Source organism: Nicotiana attenuata, unplaced genomic scaffold, assembly GCF_001879085.1.
Source record: "Nicotiana attenuata strain UT unplaced genomic scaffold, NIATTr2, whole genome shotgun sequence".
In the NCBI taxonomy this organism is placed as follows: Eukaryota; Viridiplantae; Streptophyta; class Magnoliopsida; order Solanales; family Solanaceae; genus Nicotiana; species Nicotiana attenuata.
In genome coordinates this window covers 407,358-429,485 of record NW_017670492.1, presented here as the reverse complement: position 1 = coordinate 429,485, position 22,128 = coordinate 407,358, and the positions used below count along the sequence as shown (strand labels likewise).

The following is a 22,128-nucleotide window of genomic DNA, read 5'->3' as shown; positions in this document are numbered from 1 at the left end:
GCACTGGCTCGATATGACAAGTGATTTCTGGCTCGACCACACTTGGAGTCCTATGTTGAGACCATCATCACCATGTACGGGTGCGTTTTGTGAGTTTGACATGCTTTAAACTGAGAGTAAAAAACTTGACAAGAACAAGTGTGAAAATAACGTGTGTTATCAGAATCAGCACTAAAACAATCACTATTATCCTTACCCCCACGGTGGACGCCAAATTGTTTACCCTAAAATTCGAGTAACAATTAAACTTGTATTGTGATTTTAAGGATATGTGATTTAATTCATTGCGAATTGATAAACAAGGAATTAAATTGATAATTAAAGAATAAAATAGATCAAACCAGTGTGTAAGCTAAATCTCAACCTCGAACTGTGATAATCTCGAGGTATGATAATGGGAATAACAAATGATAAAACAACTCTGATGAACAGTAAGTGAAATAGCAAGAAAATAACAAACACATATTTTCTTATCAATGAGCAATGATCAATGTTTTACAAGTAGATGGGATCCCGCTTTATATAATAGGGGAGTCCTAAATAAGGTACACTTCTAATTATAGTAGGAAACCATATTTGACAACTGTTTAACTGCTGAAGATCAATCCATTCCGAAATTTACGGCGTGATCTCCGGCCCGTTGCGGGTATCTCGCTCTTTCCGTTACTGACTCATACCAGCATCATCTCGAAGCATGCCTTCGACCCCGAGCTCGACGTCCTGGTCTTCCAACGTGGTATCACTTTTTCCATCAAAGAACGAAATCGGGTAGCCCCGATTTCCACCGTATACAACATGCTTAATAAGTTCTAGTATGTATAACTGGATTAGTAGTCATTTAAAGTACACTGAGATTATCACAAGATACTGTTGTAGTTTTAAGATACATTTCAATGTTACATAGGATGTTTGTTATCCATGTTAGGTACAATAAATGCCAATGTTTTATATATGCCATAGTACTTGATCTTGCAATAATGCGTTGCTCCCAAGATGGCCATAACATACAATTTCTTCTAGATAAATGTTGTGCCTATAGTCGATCTCGTTTTTGAAGAAAATAATCTGGCCGATTTGAATCTGAAAATCCACAACTAGGTATTCATACAATTTTTGCATCTGGAAATGCATATAACACTGCTCTTCATTTGCAAAACTGAAACTATAAAGTGCTTTTGGACGACGATTATTGCTAAATAGAAAACAAAATAAAAAAGAAACCAAAAGAAGCACAGATACATTAAAGAGAAATAGAACACATTAAAAATATCTTGGTAGTTTCACATGTAAGCTTTCCAATAGGCAAAGAATATGCACGAAGTTGCACAAATAAACTTTTGATTGTTGTTGCGCTAATCTTTGATTGTGATTAACCATATTCATTAATTCTCTGGAGGAGCCAATCGAAGAGCTAAAGGATCATTAACAAATAACTGAATGCGTTAATCCTGTATATTAAATGGAGCCACTCAAAGTGATATGCAATCAATTGGTAACGAAAGACGTTGATAGTGTAAGTACTTGAGTTGTATTCTCCTTTTAACGGCCTTCTCTTTCGCCTTTATAGCTAAGTTGCGAACACCTATAAGTTGTCTTTTATCCAGGTCAAAAACAGTATTTTCCCCAAGATATAACTGGCTAAATAGATGTTCCATTTCCTTTTCTTCAGTCTTCTGCTGATCAATTTTCTTCATCTTAGCATCCATCTCTTTCCTGAGGAACATTTCATTTGTTGTCAACTTCTTAAGCCTCTCTACCAGTGGTTTATCTAGATATCTCATCAAGAGTTGTTTAAAATTATCTCTTGATGGCCACTCATATTTAGCATTTTTTTTATCAGGGCTGAAAACAATAATACCAATTTCTACATCACATAGAACAGATAACTCTTCTGCTTTCTTAAACAAAGTTTCCATCCTTTCTTGAAGAACAACTAATCTTCTACGCTCGTTAACCATTTTTCAGGGAAGACCTAAAATACACTTTCTATTTCAACTGTCGAAGTTTAAAAGTATAAAATAAAGTATATATGGAGGCTTGCGAGGGCAGCTAGATATCTTTCAATGACCTACTTTTAGGACATAGAAAATCCATCTATTATATCCAGACATGGTAACATACTAACATATGGATAAGTGTATAATTGGAGAGTTGGGTGTTCACGCTTTTATTGAGGTAATAATTTGGTTATATATGTTAAACATAAATATTATCCCAATTTAAACTATACAATCTTTTATGTATTTACCTTTTATGGTAGAAAATTTATGAAATTTGCATATCAGCTTAGCATCAAACTTTTAGTAGTGTAATAAAAACAAAACTTTTTATGAGCTATATTATGAAACTAGAAAGAGGTAGCCCGTGCTCACTAACTGAAAATTAATAAGCAGTGCGAAAAAGTTCAGTAGTTAACCTAGTTGGCTAAGAAATCCATAGAGTCGTGATTAACATAACTACATTCAACCCAAAAGAAGAAAAAAGAAACAGCTATGTTTATATAGTTTAGTGTGATGGGTATGTTGTTGTGGTGTGATGCTGAAATATAATAGAGTCTTGCTTGTCCATCACCCATTCAAAGGCAGAAATTTCAACCCAGAGCCATCAAGAGAAATGGAAGCTGGCAATATTACAAGAGACAATAGTGTCACCTTAGTTTTTCCTCTACAAAAGTTTAGTCTTGGATGATAGCCGCATAATAAACAGTAGAAAGCTGGTTCCCACTGCACTTTTTCCTTCTCGTATCCAGCCCAATAAAGCTAAGCTTTAAAGAAAGTAGTTGGATTTCCTGCACTATGTTGATAGGTGAAAGTTTTATTTATGTTTTAGGTAAATCATACATAGTTACCTGAACAACACAACAGAAACACTCTTCTCATGCAGAGGTGGACGTAATAATCAACATAATATGCTAATAACTCTCCCTCCCATTATCTCATAACACCATGCATTCTCATGAAGTATACATTACACAAGTTAGTAATATATTCCCTCTATTTGACATAGACCAGTAGAACATAATCTCATGCTTCAACCAAAATATTCAGTATGGACTATGATGCACACAAGCAAACTATAGTTCTAGCTACTGAGAAAGCTAATGAATATATAAATATAATTTACATCAAAGCACCCAAAAAATAGAGGAAAGACATTTTAGATTGTCGCTGAAGACTAATGAAACCAAAACCATTACAAATTAAATAAAAAACCAATGGTTTGCTGAGGATAGAATAATCAAAGCATTTAGTGATTAAAAAAAATAACCCTGATTAGCCACAAAGTCAAAAACTTGTAGTTACTTTTCTGACTGGAGCATGATACTTTTCCTTATCATCATAAGTAAGCCACCTAAAACAGAAATAATACTAAGTTCTTTTTGTCACATTCCAACTCTGACCGCGTGATAAGGATCTGGCTTGACTTACAGTAAATCCCGATCATATTAAATTAAAAGTTGTCAGGTGAAGAAGAATAAAATTGGAGAAAGATAGTAATATTAATTCAGTATCTAGCTACTTGAATAAATTAAAGTAAAAAGAAAAAATTTTATAAGGTAACTGTTCGCTTTAAAATCGCTCTACGTCAAGGCATTAATACATAATAAGACCAAGTTGGTTAACAAATGAAAAGACTTACTCAACTTTTCATATTAATGAGCTTAAATGGTACATCATCTATCGAGTGAAAAGCCATTTCAGGGAGGTGGATTCCAAGTGGTAATGAAGCTTAAAAATCTCCGGAAAACCTGTAAAGCGAGAAATAGAAAAGAATATAAGAAAAACAGAAAACAATACTTAAATAATTATCTTTACACTCAATTAATAAATAAGTTCGATAAATGATGAGGGTCGGAAAGTATGTGTATTTAATATATAAAGTTAACAATATTCGAATTCCTATTTTGCTTCAATAGTTATTAGACTTGGAAGTACCTAATGAGGGCAAAGCAGTACAACTTATTATTTTTTGAAGGGAGTGAATTTTAGCCAAATAAAACTTTGTGATCTAATAGGCATTACATGAATAGCAAAATTAATTGATGATTATCCACGATTACTTATTAATCAACAAAGAGTAATTTGAAGCAATATTCCTCTATCAAGGAATAATTCAAATCATTTAGCAAGCAATGATGCTTTACATTTAATATATTATTTATATAGAAACCAGTGAACTAATAGATTTCTTCAAAAGTTTAACTTTAAAATAGAAAACACATACACTCTTCCACAAAAAAAAAAAAAAAAAAAAAAAAAAAAAAAAAAAAAAAAAAAAAAGAAAAAGAAAAACAGGACATCTGGTTCACTTTATTTGTTTTTTTATAAATTAAGAGGCACATATTCATATCATATCATTTAAGAACTAAGCTCTTGGGTAGTTTTTATTTTCTTGTAAACTGATCACAATTGGAAACCGTTTGATCAGTGACATTGTCAAGTGAGTCTGAGATCAATAATTTTATTATATGGATAAAGCATAAACTTCTAAAAGAATGGACTTAGACAGATAAATAGAAGGAAAGCAACAGGGCAATTTCCATGCTAAAGATGATTCATAATAATCAAGTAAAAAGAAAATTGAGAGCTCCATAGGTTTAGGTAAAAGAAAATAAAAGGGCAATATCAAACTGTAAGAGTCAATCTCTATACAATTCAATCAGACTAATTTCATTATCATTAACCAAGAATAGAGCACTAATGTCGAATCAATACAGAAATACTACCATTTCTACCTTTACATATGTTGGCCACATTAACTTTCTCATAGACACCGGCTTCACCAGCAGCAGCGAACGAAGAAGGAATTCTGAACCAAAATCTGTGAACTACTTATCCTATAAGGAAATTCAGTGTTAGAATCTCTATTTGGACCCTACAATGCAAAATTATTCTCTGCTTTAGCAGACTTTGAGGATACCCAAAATAGGAAGCTCGATTTCTATTCAAAATTAACGAAGATGAATCTAATTTATCAATACCCAGCAAATTATCTCTTGCCGGGTTTATAGAAAAAGAATACCTAGATACGACAAGCAATAGAAACAAAAAATACACATGTAATCAATTAAGAATTAACTCATAAGAAACAAAAAAGTAAAAAAATAAAAATAGAGAGACACCCAACTGGAGAAACTGAAGAAAAACTAACATTTTGGGAAGAGAGGTGGATGAATGGACAAACAGAGAAACCTCATAGAAAGATGTTGAAAATATTACTCAGAAAAATGAATATAAACAATTCCAAATAACACTGTATCAAATAGGAAAACAACATGAAGAAAGAAGATTAAGTGTACTGGAAATAGTTGAGCCTCACCATAGCATCTTTAATCTTCAGCAAGAATAGATCCACAAGCGGAGGCAGCTACCACATGCAAAATTTGCAGAGGAAGTCTCAGTGTTCTGCTTAAAAAATCATATTTAAGAATTACAACAGAGAAGAATCAAAATGTTATGAAAATGTGGGAGAGAGAAAATTTCTACTATGGAAAGAAGAGAAAATTTGCACGGAAGAAAAAAAGGTGAACGGAAAGAGAACCGAAATGGAAGCCAGATGTCGACAAAGTGATTGTGCAGTGCACGTGTTCATATGAGAAGAAAAAGAAATTGAATAAGCAATAAATTAGGTCCACGTGTGATAAAAGAGGCTCAACAATACAGTACAATTTACTTTGCATTTGGTACAGCTATCTAGTGCAGTGTTCGTCCTTGTCTTCTCATTTATATATAGTATATATATATAAGTAAAGTAAAGTAATACAAGGTAATTGTGGCACGGCATCCTTTTTAGCAAGGTAATCGAATCGGGTGATGTTTAAGTAATTTCCTTAATTATAATGTTACTTACCCGTAGACGGTCAAAATCAGGTTTGCCCGACTTCGTAGGCTCGGGGAGTTGTTTCGAGAAAAAGCTCAAAACGGACCTGGCTCGAGCTCGATGGCGGAGTGTAGAACTTGAAGACCGAAGTGCTCGATAAAGGCCAAGGCCGAATATGACCAACCTCGAGATAGTACCGTTATGGTTTATTAACAGAAAGAGCGAGATTTCCGCAACGGCCCGAAGATCCCAGCATAAATTCCGGAACGAATTCCATACTATATCTAGAAGTGTACCTTATTTAGGATTCCCCTACTATATAAAGGGGATCTCAATCATTTGTAGTGGACGATTCATTGAAAAAGGAATATACATTCTTCACTTTCTTGCTTACTGTTCATCAGAGTTGCCTTATTATTTTATTGTTCTTACTAACCTACCTCGAGGCCACCATAACTCGAGGTCAAGACTTGGCTTGCACACTGGTTTGATTTGCTTTACTTCTTCAATTTATATATTTAACTCCTTGTTTATCATTAGTATTGGATTAAATTACATATTTTTAAAACCACAATGTAAGTTTAATTGTTACTCGGATTTTATTACTCGGATTTTAGGGTAAACAGTTTGGCGTCCACCGTTGGGCTAAGGATAATAGTGATTGTTTCGGTACTGATTCTGATAACACATGTTATTTTCACACTTGTTCTAGTCAAGAATATTTGTTCTCAGGTTAAAACATGTCAAATTCCCAAAATGCACCCGCACATGGTGATGATGGTCTTGGATTTCACGGGGAAAACGATAATATAATTGCTCTAGGATCCGAGGTGCCGCCGGTCAATCCCGGGGGAGTGCCGGTCGATCTAGTCGATATCAGTTCGCACATTGCTTTGAATGCGGATTTTAGGCGCAGACCCCGAAGGGAGTGTACATAGGGAAGGCCGATCTGGTGGCCAAGGAACGCAGGGTGTAGGAGTCGGGGGAGTTAGCTTCTAGGTAATATTCGAGATGCTACAGTCTCAGCAGGTTGCTATCGCTCAACTTCAAAGTCAACATAAAACTCTGAGTGTGGTCGAACCAGAAGTCACTCGCCGTACTGAGCCGGTGCTAGAAAGGTCGAATGGTAATGGATCGGGGACTGATCCTGCAATTATGAAGATGCTCGAGGAACTCACCAAAAAGAATCGAGTCGGGAGAGAAAAAAATTGAAGATAATAACAAGAAAGTGGAAACATACAACTCACGAGTTGATCAAATTTCCGGGGCACCCCCGATCTTAAAATGTTTGGATGCAAAAAAGTTTGTTCAAAAGCCATTTCCTCAGAGTGCAACTGCGAAACCCATTCCTAAGAAGTTTCGTATGCCGGACATACCTAAATACAACGGGACAATCGATCAAAATGAACACATCACTTCTTACACGTGCGAGATTAAACGAAACGACTTAAATGATGATGAGATCGAGTCGGTTTTGTTGAAAAGATTTGGGAAAACTTTTTCAAAGGGAGCAATGATTTGGTATCACAACCAACCACTGAATTCCATCAACTCATTTGCCGTGTTAGCAGACACCTTCGTAAAGGCGCACGCCAGGGCCATAAAGGTCGCTACGAGAAAATCGGATGTTTTTAAGATAAGACAGAGAGGTGATGAAATGCTGAGGGAGCTCGTATCCCGATTTCAAATGGAATGCATGGAGTTGCCACCGGTCACAGATGATTGGGCTGTTCAAGCTTTCACCCAAGGGTTGAACGAGCGGAGTTCGATAGCATCATGATAGTTGAAACAAAATTTGGTCGAGTATCCAGCTGTAACCTGGGCAGATGTGTACAACCGATATCAATCGAAGATCAAGGCCGAGGACGACCAATTAGGAGGCCCTTCCGGTTTAGTATATCCGAATAGGCTAGCAGTTAAAACCCAGAGAGACATCGCAGGGAACCAAGGTCGAACAAGGAGCGATATCAACCGTATACCGCGGATCGAAGGAACAATGGTTCGGGACGCAATCCTCCTCGAAATGATTGAAGGAACGATCGAGGACAAAATTCTAGGGGACTTATGAGTAAAAACGATTTTGATAAGCACGTCGATCCCATGGAGGCACCTCGATTGTCAAAATATAACTTCAGTATTGATGCATCAGGCATTGTATCGGCAATCAGAAGGATTAAAGATACTAGATGGCCTAGACCCATACAAACCGATCCTTCCCAAAGAAACCCAAATTTGATGTGCAAATACCATGGCACGCATGGTCACAAAACCAAGAACTGCAGGTAATTAAGGGAGGAGGTAGCCCGCCTATTCAACGAGGGCCACCTTCAAGAGTTCCTCAGCGATCGAGCCAAGAACCATTTCAAAAATAGAGACGCCAATAGGAAAGATGAATAGGAGGAACCGCAACATGTCATTCATATAATCGTCGGCGGGGTCGATATTCCACAAGGGCCCGTATTCAAACACACTAAGGTGTCGATTACTAGGGAGAAGCAGACCCTGGATTATGTGCCCGGGGTTTCCTTATCATTCAACGATGAGGAGGCAGAAGGCATTTCTCAACCACACAACGATGCTCTGGTAATTTCTATCTTAGTAACTAATGTTCAAGTTAAGCGTTTTTTAGTGGATCCAGGTAGTTCGATGAATATCATTCTATCGAGGGTCGTGGAGCAACTCGGCCTACAAGATCAAATTGTGCCCACAGCTCGGGTCTTAAATGGATTCAGCATGGCCAGTGAAATAACTAAGGGTGAGATTACCCTGCCAGTGAACGTGCCCGAAACCATTCAAGATACCAAGTTCCACGTGATCGAGAGCGACATGAGGTACAATGCCCTACTCGGGAGGCTTTGGATACACAATATGAGGGCAGTTCCTTTGACTCTTCACCAAATGATGAAATTCCCGACGTCGGATGTCGTGAAAACAGTATACAGGGAGCAGCATGCTGCAAAGGAATTATTTGCAGTTGACGAGGTAATACTGGTATCAACGTTATCAACCTCGGAAAGATCGAGCATTAAAGGTAAACAAAAAACCAAATAGCAATCACAGCCACCAGCCTCGACCGAACCGGGAAAGTAGGAGATTGAAGAAGAAGAAGAGGACTTTCTGACTCCTCGAACCTTTATTGAACCCGAAGACTCCAACGCCACCAGATCAATGGTCGAGGAGCTGGAACAGGTTATATTGATTGAGTATCTTCCCGAGCGAAAGGTATACTTAGGAACGGGGTTAACCCCCGAACTCAGGAAAAAACTTATTCAATTTCTTATCGTTAACATGGATTGTTTTTCTTGGTCCCATTTAGATATGACAGGGATCCCACCGGGGATAACAACACACCGGCTAAGCCTCGACCCCAGGTTCAAACCGGTGAAGCAAAAGAGAAGGCCCCAGTCTGAGGTGAAGCATGCATTCATAAAGGATGAGGTAACTAAACTTCTTAAAATAGGGTCCATTCGGGAGGTAAAAATACCCCGAATGGTTAGCCAATGTATTCGTAGTCCCTAAAAAAAAGGGAACAAATTTAGAATGTGCGTAGATTACAAGGATTTAAACAAGGCATGACCTAAAGACTCTTTTCCACTGCCTAACATCGATCGCATGATCAATGCCACGGCTGGCCACGAGATCCTTACCTTTCTCGATGCATATTCCGGGTATAATCAAATTTAGATGAACCCAGAAGACCAGGAGAAGACCTCGTTTATCACCAAGTATGGAAGATACTGTTACAATGTAATGCCCTTCGAGCTAAAAAAAGTAGGAGCTACTTACCAACGCCTAGTAAATAAGATGCTTGAAGAACAAATAGGTAAGTCAATGGAAGTTTATATTCATGACATGCTAGTTAAGTCCCTGCGCGCAGAGGACCATTTGGCTCATTTGCAGGAAACATTCGAGATTTTGAGGAAATATAACATGAAACTCAACCCCGAGAAATATGCTTTCGGGGTCGGCTCAAGCAAGTTGCTAGTCTTCAAGGTGTCAAATCGGGGGATCAAGATCAACCCCGATAATATCAAGGCCATTGAAGACATCACTGTTGTGGACAGCGTAAAAGTCGTGCAGAGGCTAACCAGACGGATAGCTGCTCTAGGCTGATTTATCTCGAGATCATCGGATCGGAGCCACAGATTTTTCTCTCTACTGAAGAAGAAGAATGATTTCACCTGGACCCTGAAGTGTCAACAAACATTAGAGGAACGATACCTGTCAAGCCCGCCATTGCTTCACACCCCGAAGGCCGTTGAGAAACTCTACTTATATTTGGCGGTGTCGGAAATCGCGGTGAGTGGTGTTCTAGTTTGAGAAGACCAAGGTACGCAATTTCCCGTTTACTATGTAAGTCAAACCTTAGGGGAAGCAGAAAGTAGATATCTACACTTAGAGATTGTGCCAATAAGCGCTTCTAGAAAGCTAAAATCATACTTTCAGTGTCACTCCATATGTGTGTTAACAACATACCCACTTCGTAATATTTTGCACAAACCCGAACTTTCGGGTCGATTGGCCAAATGGGCCGTCGAACTCAATGGGTACGATATCGAGCATCAACCCCAAACGGCTATCAAGTCTCAAAGGACTTCATGGCTGATTTCATGCCAACCCTCGTGCCCGAAGTTGAAAAGGAGCTCATGTTAAAATTGGGCACATCATTGGGGGTATGGACCCTTTTCACAAACAGCCTTTCTAATGTGAAGGGGTCCCGGCTAGGCATCATTTTGAAGCCACCCACGGGTTACACTATTAGGAAATCTATCAAAACTTCTAGGCTGACTAACAATGAGGCCGAGTACGAGGCCATGATTGCAGGTCTCGAGCTAGATAAAGGCTTGGGGTAGAAGTCATTGAAGCCAAGTGTGACTCTTTATTTGTGGTGAACCAAGTAAACAAAAGTTTCGAAGTTCAGGAGGATAGGATGCAAAGGTATTTGGACAAGCTACAGGTAACTTTGCACCGCTTCAAGGAGTGGACTCTAGACCATGTACCTCGAGAACAAAACAGTGAGGTCGATGCACTTGCAAACTTGGGATCATCAGTCGAAGAAGATGCCGGGGACTGTCGTCAAATTATCAAAATCTGTGGTCGGGGAGGGTCACGCCGAGATAAATTCTACAAGTTTGACTTCGGATTGGAAGAATAAATATATTGAATATTTTAAAAATGGAAAGCTCCCATCAGACCATAAAGAGTCGAGGCCCCTACGAACCAAGGTTGCTCGATTCACACTGGATGAAGATGGAACATTATACAGAAGGATGTTCGATGGACTCCGACGCCGAGTCTTTGATTCGCAAAATTGTTAGAGAAGGGTATTATTGGGATAACCTAAAAAAAGACACTAAGGAGTTTGTTCGAAAGTGTGATAAATGTCAAAGGTTTGCACCGATGATTCATCAGCCCGGAGAGGAACTTTATTCAGTCCTATCCCCATGGCCATTCATGAATTGGGGAATGGACATCGTCGGCCCTCTACCAATGACCCTAGGTAAATCTAAATTCATTTTGTTTATGACTGACAACTTTTCTAAATGGGTGGAAGCATAGGCCTTCGAGAAAGTCAGAGAAAAAGAGGTTACAGACTTCATCTGGAACCACATTGTGTGTCGATTCGGGATACCTGCCGAAATCGTATGTGGCAACGGAAAGAAATTCATTGGCAACAAGGTAATGGAGTTCCTCGAAGAACACAAAATAAAAAGGATCTTATCAACGCCGTATCACCTGAGCGGAAATGGACAGGCCGAATCGACAAACAAGACTATCATTCAATACATAAAGAGAAGGTTGAACGACGCTAAAGGGAGATGGAGAGAAGTTCTACCCGAGGTTCTTTGGGAATATCGAACGACATCAAAATCCAGCACGGGGGCAACCCCATTCTCCTTTGTATATGGCTCTGAAGCCTTAATTCCAGTAGAGGTCGGGGAACCTAGCGCCATATTACGATATGCAACGGAGGAATCAAATCACGAGGCCATGAATACTAGCCTCGAACTATTGGATAAAAAGCGAGAAGCTGCACTTGTTTGGATGGCTGCACAGAAGCAAAGAATCAAGAGATATTATAATAGAAGAGCCAATCTTCGCCACTTCGGAATCGGGGACTTATTTCTAAGGAAAGTCAACGTCAATACTCGAGACCCAAATGAAGGGAAATAAGGCCCGAATTGGGAAGGACCATATCGAGTCATCGATGTTATCGGAAAGGGATCTTACAAACTTGGCACGATGAAAATCGAACAATTGCCAAACAATTGGAACGTATCACTACTCAAACGATATAATTGCTGAGGTATGACTCCCTTCCCTTTCAATTTGTATTTAGTATTAACTTATCGCAGGTGTTCAATCGAGGCGTCAAGGAAACTCTTCATCACGAAGGTCTTAGGTTTTAAAGCACGCATTGCACTCTTTTTCCCTTAGATCGGTTTTTATCCCGAATGGGTTTTTCAGGCAAGGTTTTTAAAGAGGCAACAACTATGTGCTACCTAAGGAAAATTCAACAGTATCCAAGGCTTCTTTTCAATAAACCTTGTACTGGGGGGAAACACCCTCGGAGGTTATATTTTTGAGAAAAATACTTCACGCCAAAAAGGGTCTCGATAGGAAAACCTTGTAATGGGCCAAATGGTCGGATGAACCGTGTCCATATAGAATAGTTGAGTCCCGATGGCAAAACATGTACGCATGTATGAATTATTCAAAGAAGCATTCTTTCTATATCAAACACTTTGTGTCTCAAAGAAATTTGCTACTATACGAGCTCCATACTTGTGATTCTTTGAGAAATGGCTCATCGGCCAAAACACAAATACACCTTGAATACTCGGGGACTGTCATTGACAGTCAACGCATTTGAGTTATCTAGACTCGGATTCATTAGACCTCAAAGAGGCACCCCTCAAAATATAGGCCAAGGCTATCATTCTCGGGGACTAACAATTCGAACAAATTCGAAGTGTTGTTGGGAAAGTAAGACTAAGGGTCACACCCAAAGGCTACGACCAAACTAACCCGGCTCGGAGACGTGCGATCCCCGCAATAAAAACAAGCCTTTGAATTCTCTGAAACCGGTTAAAAAAGGCTACCCTCAACAAAATAATCAAAGGGCTTCCATAAAATGAGCCCTCGAAAAACTTTAAGAGGTATCGAATTATTCAAATACAAACTTGTGCTAAGGCACAAAAATTAAAGGGGTTTCGATCAACACTAAACCCTCAAAAAACCCAATGGGTAAAAAAATGCATGCTAAGGCATAAAGAAATTTTTACTAAGTCTTTTAAGCTGAAAAGGGGAAATAATAGCCATCTTTTAGAGGCTATAACAGCTTGATCTAAAAGAGCCTAAGGGCCAATAACTTAGGGTTTGAGATCTTGTTCTCACCCGATCCGAACCCAAGGGTTCGATTATCCCGAGTCCAAATAAATAATAAATTGATTACGGCTCGGGGACTCACCATTATCCGGCACAAGCCCTTAAGGGTCTATGCCCCAAAGTTTGAACTCGACCACGACAACTTCAAAGAAGCCTTTCGAGAGAAAATCTCGAACACGCCGTTCAAAGCATGAAATTATTGCAAAAATTTTGAGGCAAGAAACATTGAGATGACATTCAAGGAAAATTTTCTTTTATATATTTGAAAAAGGATATGTACAAGAAACTAACAAGAGGTCCTACAAAAAGAAAAAGAAAAATCGTAGCTATGCCCGGGGTTGTTTACTCCCTCGGGAGCAGCTTCCTCTTCGGGCCCCTCTTCGTTGTCAGACCCGCCTTGGCTGCCTTCATCGTCATCATCGTCGTTGGAGGAGACGAGAAATCTGGCATCAGCTTTGAGCTCCTTTGCTTGAGCTATCTCTTCAGTGAGGTTAAAACCTCGAGCATGGATTTCCTCGAGGGTCTCCCTCCGGGATTGGCACTTGGCCAAATCATTAATCCGTTTCTCTCGGTTGGAGGAGTCCCTTAGCTCCATTTGAACAGCCTCATCATCCTTTAAGTATATGACAATGGTTTTATCAGCTGTGACCTTCGTCTTCTCGGCCTCAGCCCTAGCCTTAGCGAGCTTGACCTCGAGTTCGTCGATCCTTTTGGCCTGGGCCAAACTTTTCTCTTTAGTGCTTCGGAGTTGGGCCTTAGCCGATGCCAGTTTGGCTAAAGCAGCCTCCTTCCCCGTAGCAAGGCGGTCCATATTCTCCTTCCACCGGTTGAAATCGGCCTTGACCTGATCGACCTCCCCTCGAAGCAGCTCGATCCTATCCAGTTTTTGCTGCAGCTGAGACACTGAAGTATTAGCCTCCACAGTTGGGTCGAGTAGACCATACTTTTTCAAAATGACAGTTACCTGCTTGTCTAGCTCGACCTTATTTTAACGAACCTTGGCCAAATCTGCCCGAAGATCCTTGAGCTCCTCTTCCTTTTGACTGCAAAGGAGCTTCAGGGCCCTCCTTTCATCCGAGGTCTTCTGGAGCTCGGCCTCGCATTGGCTCTGGTCGGCCCTAAACCTGGTGAAAGCCTACAAAAAAAAAGGATATCAGTTAGGGTAAGGGGAGAAGAAGAAAAAGAAAATTGCAATGATAAGAACTAATGCTTACTTGAGAGAAAAGGCGTTGAGCCTCTTCGAAGAGGGTAGATGCGTCATTGAGATCGGCGGCATCATCGAACCCGGTAAAGCAATCCCAGAAAGGGTCTTCTTCACTAGGGACTCCGCTTAAGTCATGCATTTGAAGAGCTCGGGCCTCCCTTATACTCTCTTCAGAATAAGCCGGTAGAGGGGGGATTGACCTATTGTCATAGCCCCGAGCAAATCGCTCGGGGCGCTCTATTCAGCTCTGGGGATTTCGGAACCGTCCTCTTTGGTGTACTTGATGGCCGACCCATCTGCCCCTCGCCAAGTCACGCCAGCGGCGCTCGTCATACGTGGAGGTCGCAGCTAGTTTCCGGGCCCAGTCTTCGAGGTCGTGACTGCGTAGGGCATCCAAGCGACCACTGCAAAAAAGATGAAGGCATTACGCAATGCAAAAACGGAGTACAAAAGTCTACTGGGAAAAAACTTCACTTACGATCGGGGTTCCACATCTCTGGGAACGGAATTTTCTCCTCTGGGATGATGTCGCAGGTCCTCACTCGCACGAACCAACTCATCCAGCCCCGATCTTTATCCTCGTCGTTGCTAGCAAAGAAGGCGTTGGTCGACCGGCGTTGGAGCATGATCAACCCTCGGAAAAACTGAGGCCGATACAATCGGATAAGATGACTGAGGGTGAAATATGGTCCCTTGGCCTTGCTGGAGAAATATCGAAGCATGATCACTATGCGCTAGAAAGAAGGGTGGATCTGACTGAGGGTGACCAGATACCTCTTGTAGAAGTTGATCACGATTGGATCGATGGGACCCAACGTGAAAGGGTAAGTGTAAACACTTTGGAGCCCCTCGACATGAGTGGTGATACTCTCCTCAGGGGTGGGGATATGTAGCACGGCCTCATCCCCCCCAGCCACAATCCTTCTTCATGACCTCGAGGTGTTTCTCCGTTATCGAGCAAATATACCTCGATACATGCTCACATCGGCTAGGGATCGGGGGGGGGGGGATTCTCAACTTTGAAGTCTTTCTTTTTGACACAAATGCCGGGAACAATCTTGTGAAAGGCCGGTGCTTTATCGTCGGCAGGTCGGGAAGAGGAGGAGGAAGTTTTCTCCTTTTGAAGAACTATTTTGGAGGTATTCGTCATTGATTTAGGTTAGAAAAAGCGAAAAGAGGCGGAGTTTGATATTTTTCGACGCTAAAAGGGCGGAAGTAGCAGGTGGTGGGAGAGAGAGATGAAGAGGGGAAGAGATCAGAGAAGTTAGAGGGTGGTTTTAAAAATGGGAGTAAAGTTCTTAATTCGAATAAGGAGCCTTGTATTTATTGGCAAACGGCGATGGTTCGGCGGCGCTAGTGGTCGACCGCCACTGGCAAGTATTTAATATTTTGGGGAAGCGAACCGACGGGATGTTTCGATCACCTCGAGCACATACGTCACGTTGATGACGTCATCATTAGGGGCTCCAAAAAATCGAAGCTCAAACTGTTTCTTATCATTTTATTCTAAGAAATGTAGGGACTATCTGTATACGGTCAAAATCAGGTATGCCCGATTTCGTACGCTCGGGGAGTTGTTTCGAGAAAAAGCTCAAAACAGACCTAGCTCGAGCTCGATGGCGGAGTATAGAACTTGAAGACCGAAGTGCTCGATAAAGGCCGAGGCCGAATATGACCAACCCCAAGATAGTACCGTTATGGTTTATTCACAGAAAGAGCGAGATTCCCGCAACGGCCCGAAGATCCCGGCGTAAATTCCGGAACGGCTTTGTACTTGGCGGTTAGACAGCTGTATAATAAGTTTTCCTACTATAATTAGAAGTGTACCTTATTTAGGATTTTCCTACTATATAAAGGGGATCCCAATCATTTGTAATGGGCGATTCATTGAAAAAGGAATACACATTCTTCACTTTCTTTCTTACTGTTCATCAGAGTTGCCTTATTATTTTATTGTTCTTACTAACCTGCCTCGAGGCCATCATAACTCGAGGTCATGACTTGGCCTGCACACTGGTTTGATTTGCTTTACTTCTACAATTTATATGTTTAACTCCTTGTTTATCAATTAGTATTGGATTAAATCACATATCTTTAAAACCACAATATAAGTTTAATTGTTACTCGGATTTTAGGGTAAACATTACCTTATTTGAAAAATAATATTTTCTTTAATTATATTGCTAATATATACTCACCATACTATCCAACAGTGTTAGAGTATCACAAATTTGTGAATGTTCATTAAAGTAATTTAAGGAAAAAAAATTAAATAGAGCAACACCAAATAAATCTCAATGTTTACTTTCTGATTAGAAAAAATTTAATCATGCAACCGTCATCACTGTATATTTATAAGAGCTTACCGTATCGTATCACGTAGTATATATATATATATATATATTATATATTATATATATATATATATATATATATATATATATATATATATATATATAAAATAGCTTATATATTAAAGAATCTTCTCAATTTGACGACAAAAAGCACAAAATCTAGGAAAAATAAAATGGTATTCGATACTCATATTTTTTTAGTTTTCAAATGGAATGGAACAACTATATACATCACGACTCAAAATCTCACTTAAGGATTGTGGTGGAACCTAGTCTCCAAAACTAGGTGTGCCGATCACTTACAACAGTAAACCAATTAACATGATATTCTTAAAGCAGAGTTAAATATAAATACCTAATAAAGGTGAAACAAGCCTGCGTGACAATAATCACAATATTCCTCCAAGATTAGGTAGTACAGAGCCACGAACTCTGCTTAATACATAAAAAATAACTCAAAATATAATATTGTTCAGATAGAGAATTGACAGTCATATATTGTAATGAAAAGGAGTCCAAGGACTCCGGAGATCGAGCTACTCTACCTTGATCCTTGCGATCAAGAAGCTAACACTGCCCAGGTCCACAACCTTTAACACCTGGATCTGCACAAAAATGTATAGAAGCGTAGCATGAGTACAACACAATCGGTACCCAATAAGTATCAAGATTTACCTCAGTGGAGTAATGATGACGTTCAAGTCAAGGCACTTACTAATCAAATAACCTGTGCAAAATATCAATATAAAGCTACCAACGAAAAGCATAAAAAATAAATGGCACAAAGAGATATCATGAGATAAAATAGAAAAGTAATCAAAGCACAGATAAAATACAAGTGAAATCAATTAAAGAAAAGAAACGATAATTCTGTACTTATTGTGCAGGTATATTTCTGATGGTCATTTGGGCGCGTAGGCACAGTTGCCGATGGAACTTTATGGTGAGTTGTATTTCATGTTGAGATCCGCATCACACAGAGCCTCCATCATTTTATTTACTTTATCCTGTCTATCTTATATTCCAGACAGATGTTGTATAATTATTGTGCTTCTTAGTACATGCTCATGCACTTGTGACACCCGATTTTGGTATGTTCTAGTAATTGTTTGTGGTTTTGTCTAATATTTTCACAGTTCTATTTAGTATTTTACTAAATTGCATGTACCCATGATTTTTAATGCATAAATTTCTTTATTTATTAAAAAATCATGATTTCAAAAGGAATACAATGAATGATTACGTTGATAGTTCACCGTTGGCTTGCCTAATAACAATGTTGGGTGCCATCACGGCCTATAGTGGGAATTGGATCGTGAGAGTGATGTACTTGATTTTATATATATATATATATATATATATATATATATATAAAATAGCTTATATATATATATATATATATATATAAAATAGCTTATATATTAAAGAATCTTCTCAATTTGACGACAAAAGCACAAAATACTAGGAAAAATAAAATGGTATTCGATACTCATATTTTTTTAGTTTTCAAATGGAATGGAACAACTATATACATCACGACTCAAAATCTCACCTTAAGGATTGTGGTGGAACCTAGTCTCCAAAACTAGGTGTGCCGATCACTTACAACAGTTAAACCAATTAACATGATATTCTTAAAGCAGAGTTAAATATAAATACCTAATAAAGGTGAAACAAGCCTGCGTGACAATAATCACAATATTCCTCCAAGATTAGGTAGTACAGAGCCACGAACTCTGCTTAATACATAAAAAATAACTCAAAATACAATATTGTTCAGATAGAGAATTGACAGTCATATATTGTAATGAAAAGGAGTCCAAGGGACTCCGGAGATCGAGCTACTCTACCTTGAATCCTTGCGATCAAGAAGCTAACACTGCCCAGGTCCACAACCTTTAACACCTGGATCTGCACAAAAATGTATAGAAGCGTAGCATGAGTACAACACAATCGGTACCCAATAAGTATCAAGATTTACCTCAGTGGAGTAATGATGACGTTCAAGTCAAGGCACTTACTAATCAAATAACCTGTGCAAAATATCAATATAAAGCTACCAACGAAAAGCATAAAAAATAAATGGCACAAAGAGATATCATGAGATAAAATAGAAAAGTAATCAAAGCACAGATAAAATACAAGTGAAATCAATTAAAGAAAAGAAACGATAATTCTGTACTTATTGTGCAGGTATATTTCTGATGGTCATTTGGGCGCGTAGGCACAGTTGCCGATGGAACTTTATGGTGAGTTGTATTTCATGTTGAGATCCGCATCACACAGAGCCTCCATCATTTTATTTACTTTATCCTGTCTATCTTATATTCCAGACAGATGTTGTATAATTATTGTGCTTCTTAGTACATGCTCATGCACTTGTGACACCCGATTTTGGTATGTTCTAGTAATTGTTTGTGGTTTTGTCTAATATTTTCACAGTTCTATTTAGTATTTTACTAAATTGCATGTACCCATGATTTTTAATGCATAAATTTCTTTATTTATTAAAAAATCATGATTTCAAAAGGAATACAATGAATGATTACGTTGATAGTTCACCGTTGGCTTGCCTAATAACAATGTTGGGTGCCATCACGGCCTATAGTGGGAATTGGATCGTGAGAGTGATGTACTTGATATTCCCAGTTACTCTTAGAAAAGCCTATGACTTGTACTACTGATTTTTGAATTGTGTGACTCATGTTGGTTCAGCTATGTTATTTAAGTTATTAACAAATGTTTTGCAGTTAAATTGGTTAAATTCTGTTAATTTTTTGCAAATGTTATGCTTACCTAGTCCCAGGGACTAGGTGCCATCACAATTTCTAAGGAGGGATTATGGGTCGTGACACCATTTTTTTTTCAAATCCGAGTCCAATTCGACTCTTAAATATTTATTTTTTAAAAATAGTCGAAATTTTCCAAATATTCTCTACAATTCTCATGATTTTGATGTTAAATCTGATAAACAATCATGTTATGTAATTAAAAATAGATCAAAATTACTTATCCAATAATTTGGTATGAAAATATCTCCTCAAAATCGCATCCCACCGAGTGTAGGGCTCAAAATATGATAAATAAAGTTAAGTCCCGAAATTCCAACCTCTTTTTCAACTACGGATGTTGCAAATGTGAAAAGGGGTTCGCAATTACGGCACAAAGATCGCAAAAGCAAACCCTAACATCCCACATAGATATCGCAATTGTCGCGCCCCCCTTTTCTCGCGAAATCGGGTTTCGAAATTTCTGGGATAACTCCTTTCCTTTGGGATGGGCTAAGGAATTTGAAGAGTCGCCACCTAACGGATTAAGGTGCGTTAGGGCACCTAGAGCAGTTAACTCATGAAACTAGTTTACATCACCAGAGATCGGGTAAGGGCTCGAAATTACCTTGAGGGGAAGGTGCTAGGCACCCCTCGACAAATTAGACAAATACAATATGCAACTTACTTTTTACACAGGAGTATAGGGGGTGGTCCTAAGTTTTTTAACCTATAGGATCATTCCATGGAATACTTTGCAACACCCACAAGTCGGGGTTTTATTCATAGCATTAGCACATGGGCTATCATTTCCTTTACTACCCAATTACTATCTTTCAGTTGTTACCTAAGCATTCTAGTAGCTTCTAACTCGTGCCTTATGCGTGCACTACCCGTCCCTTTCCTATGGTCCTGGAGGTACTTAGGACCTCTATTTAGGGTGGTTCTAGACTGACCTATGTTGCTTAAATGAGAAAAAGCTAGGCGACAAACAAAGTTCAAACAGGATTATCATGTAAGGAGCAAATAAGGGCCCATATAAACCTCCACAAGTAGACAACAAATGCACGTAATTAAATTAACAGATTTTGTTAATTTAGGATCCTATAGGCAGGATATCTAGATGTGCAAAACAGATTGCAAGACATCAGTTTGTTAAGGCGGGCATCTGGACCTATCAATTTGCCTACTGATTTTATTAAACCTTGAATTTGGGCATTTTCAGGCAGTAAGATATCACAATTTTAGGTCCAGAATTATTAGTAACCCCTACGGATTTGCCTATGTGATAACCAGAATTAATCGAACTCAAAAATGATTAACAGAACCCTATAGGCATGATATCTACAACCTATAACGTGATTTCTAAGTGAATTACTGATTTTTAACTCATAAAGACAAGTTTTATCCCTTTTATATCCTATAGGCATGCTTTCTAATTAGTTTAAACCCCTATAGGTAGGACTCCTATGGACATGGTATCTAAGTTAAAATTGATTTTTTTACCTCCTATAGGCATGATATCTATCAATCACATGTGGGCAGAATTTTAAGCACATTGCCAGGAAAGGTTATTATTCAAATAGATAGAATCCTATAGACATGATCACTAATGCATGTAAGTTAAGAATGTGCATGGATCCTATGGACAGGATTTCTAATGCAAGGGGGCCTATAAACAGAATTTGTAGCATGCGAGTGAAATACAGAATAAAGCAATCAGAAAATCCTATAGGCATGATCTCGAAACAAGTAGTAACATTCACATAATCACCAATAAACCTATAGGAAGGATTTCTACCCTAGTTTCAAACAAAGATATAGAAAACCCCCCCAGCTTTTACAAATAAACACCATTTATTATAGAGATTATTACAGCCCAGAATGAATAAATTACATAACTGAATTCATTACACTATAGGGAACCTTAGCAGGCCCAATATTAGCCTGGAAAACAGGCCTTCAAGCAAAGCAAGTCTGAAGCATACAGGTGGTCCATCCTTGATACACAAAATTGGGCTTCTGGTGTGCCAAAGTTCCCAAGGGCCTCAGGGACCCCGGGCAATGCTCACACCAGAACCTTACTTAGAAAAAAAAATAGTTTGTAAGAGATTGGAAGACCAACCCCAATGTGTCAGAGTTCGGAGGAGTCTCAAGGACCCTAGGCAGTGCTCACACTGGGGGTGGTAGGAACCTAGGTAACTAAGAGTTAAAGTTTGAAAACCAGTACATAGTGGGGTAGGGGGACAATTTTAGAAAACAATTTGACTTTTAGGAGCAGACATATTCAAATTACAGGACTGCAAACAGAATTTCACCTAGAACAAATAGAATCCCTATTTAGTAAATAGTTCAAACAGATTGGTATTGATTCAGACATGGACACTGTACTAGCATTTAAGCAATCACAAAAGAGCCAGGATACTTGAACTAATAGAGAGAGTTGGCAACATATTACATGTTTGCAGAATAGAGAACATACAATTGTTTATACAGGGTTTCATATTACTAGAGATAACTTAATTAATCTTGTCACTAGGTGAAATCATATGGGCATATAGCAAACAGAAGCGTGCTGAAATCTTAAACTAAT

General features: G+C 38.9%; 1 protein-coding gene across 1 annotated transcript; it reads right to left on the bottom strand.

Annotated features, from left to right (window-relative positions):
- Window positions 1-475: 475 nt before the first annotated feature.
- LOC109240191 (MADS-box protein JOINTLESS-like) lies at window positions 476-3,633 on the bottom strand. The gene has a single exon (XM_019406830.1). The coding sequence runs from the start codon at window positions 1,956-1,958 to the stop codon at window positions 1,470-1,472; it is 489 nt and encodes a 162-aa protein (XP_019262375.1). The 5' UTR covers window positions 1,959-3,633; the 3' UTR covers window positions 476-1,469.
- Window positions 3,634-22,128: the final 18,495 nt, after the last annotated feature.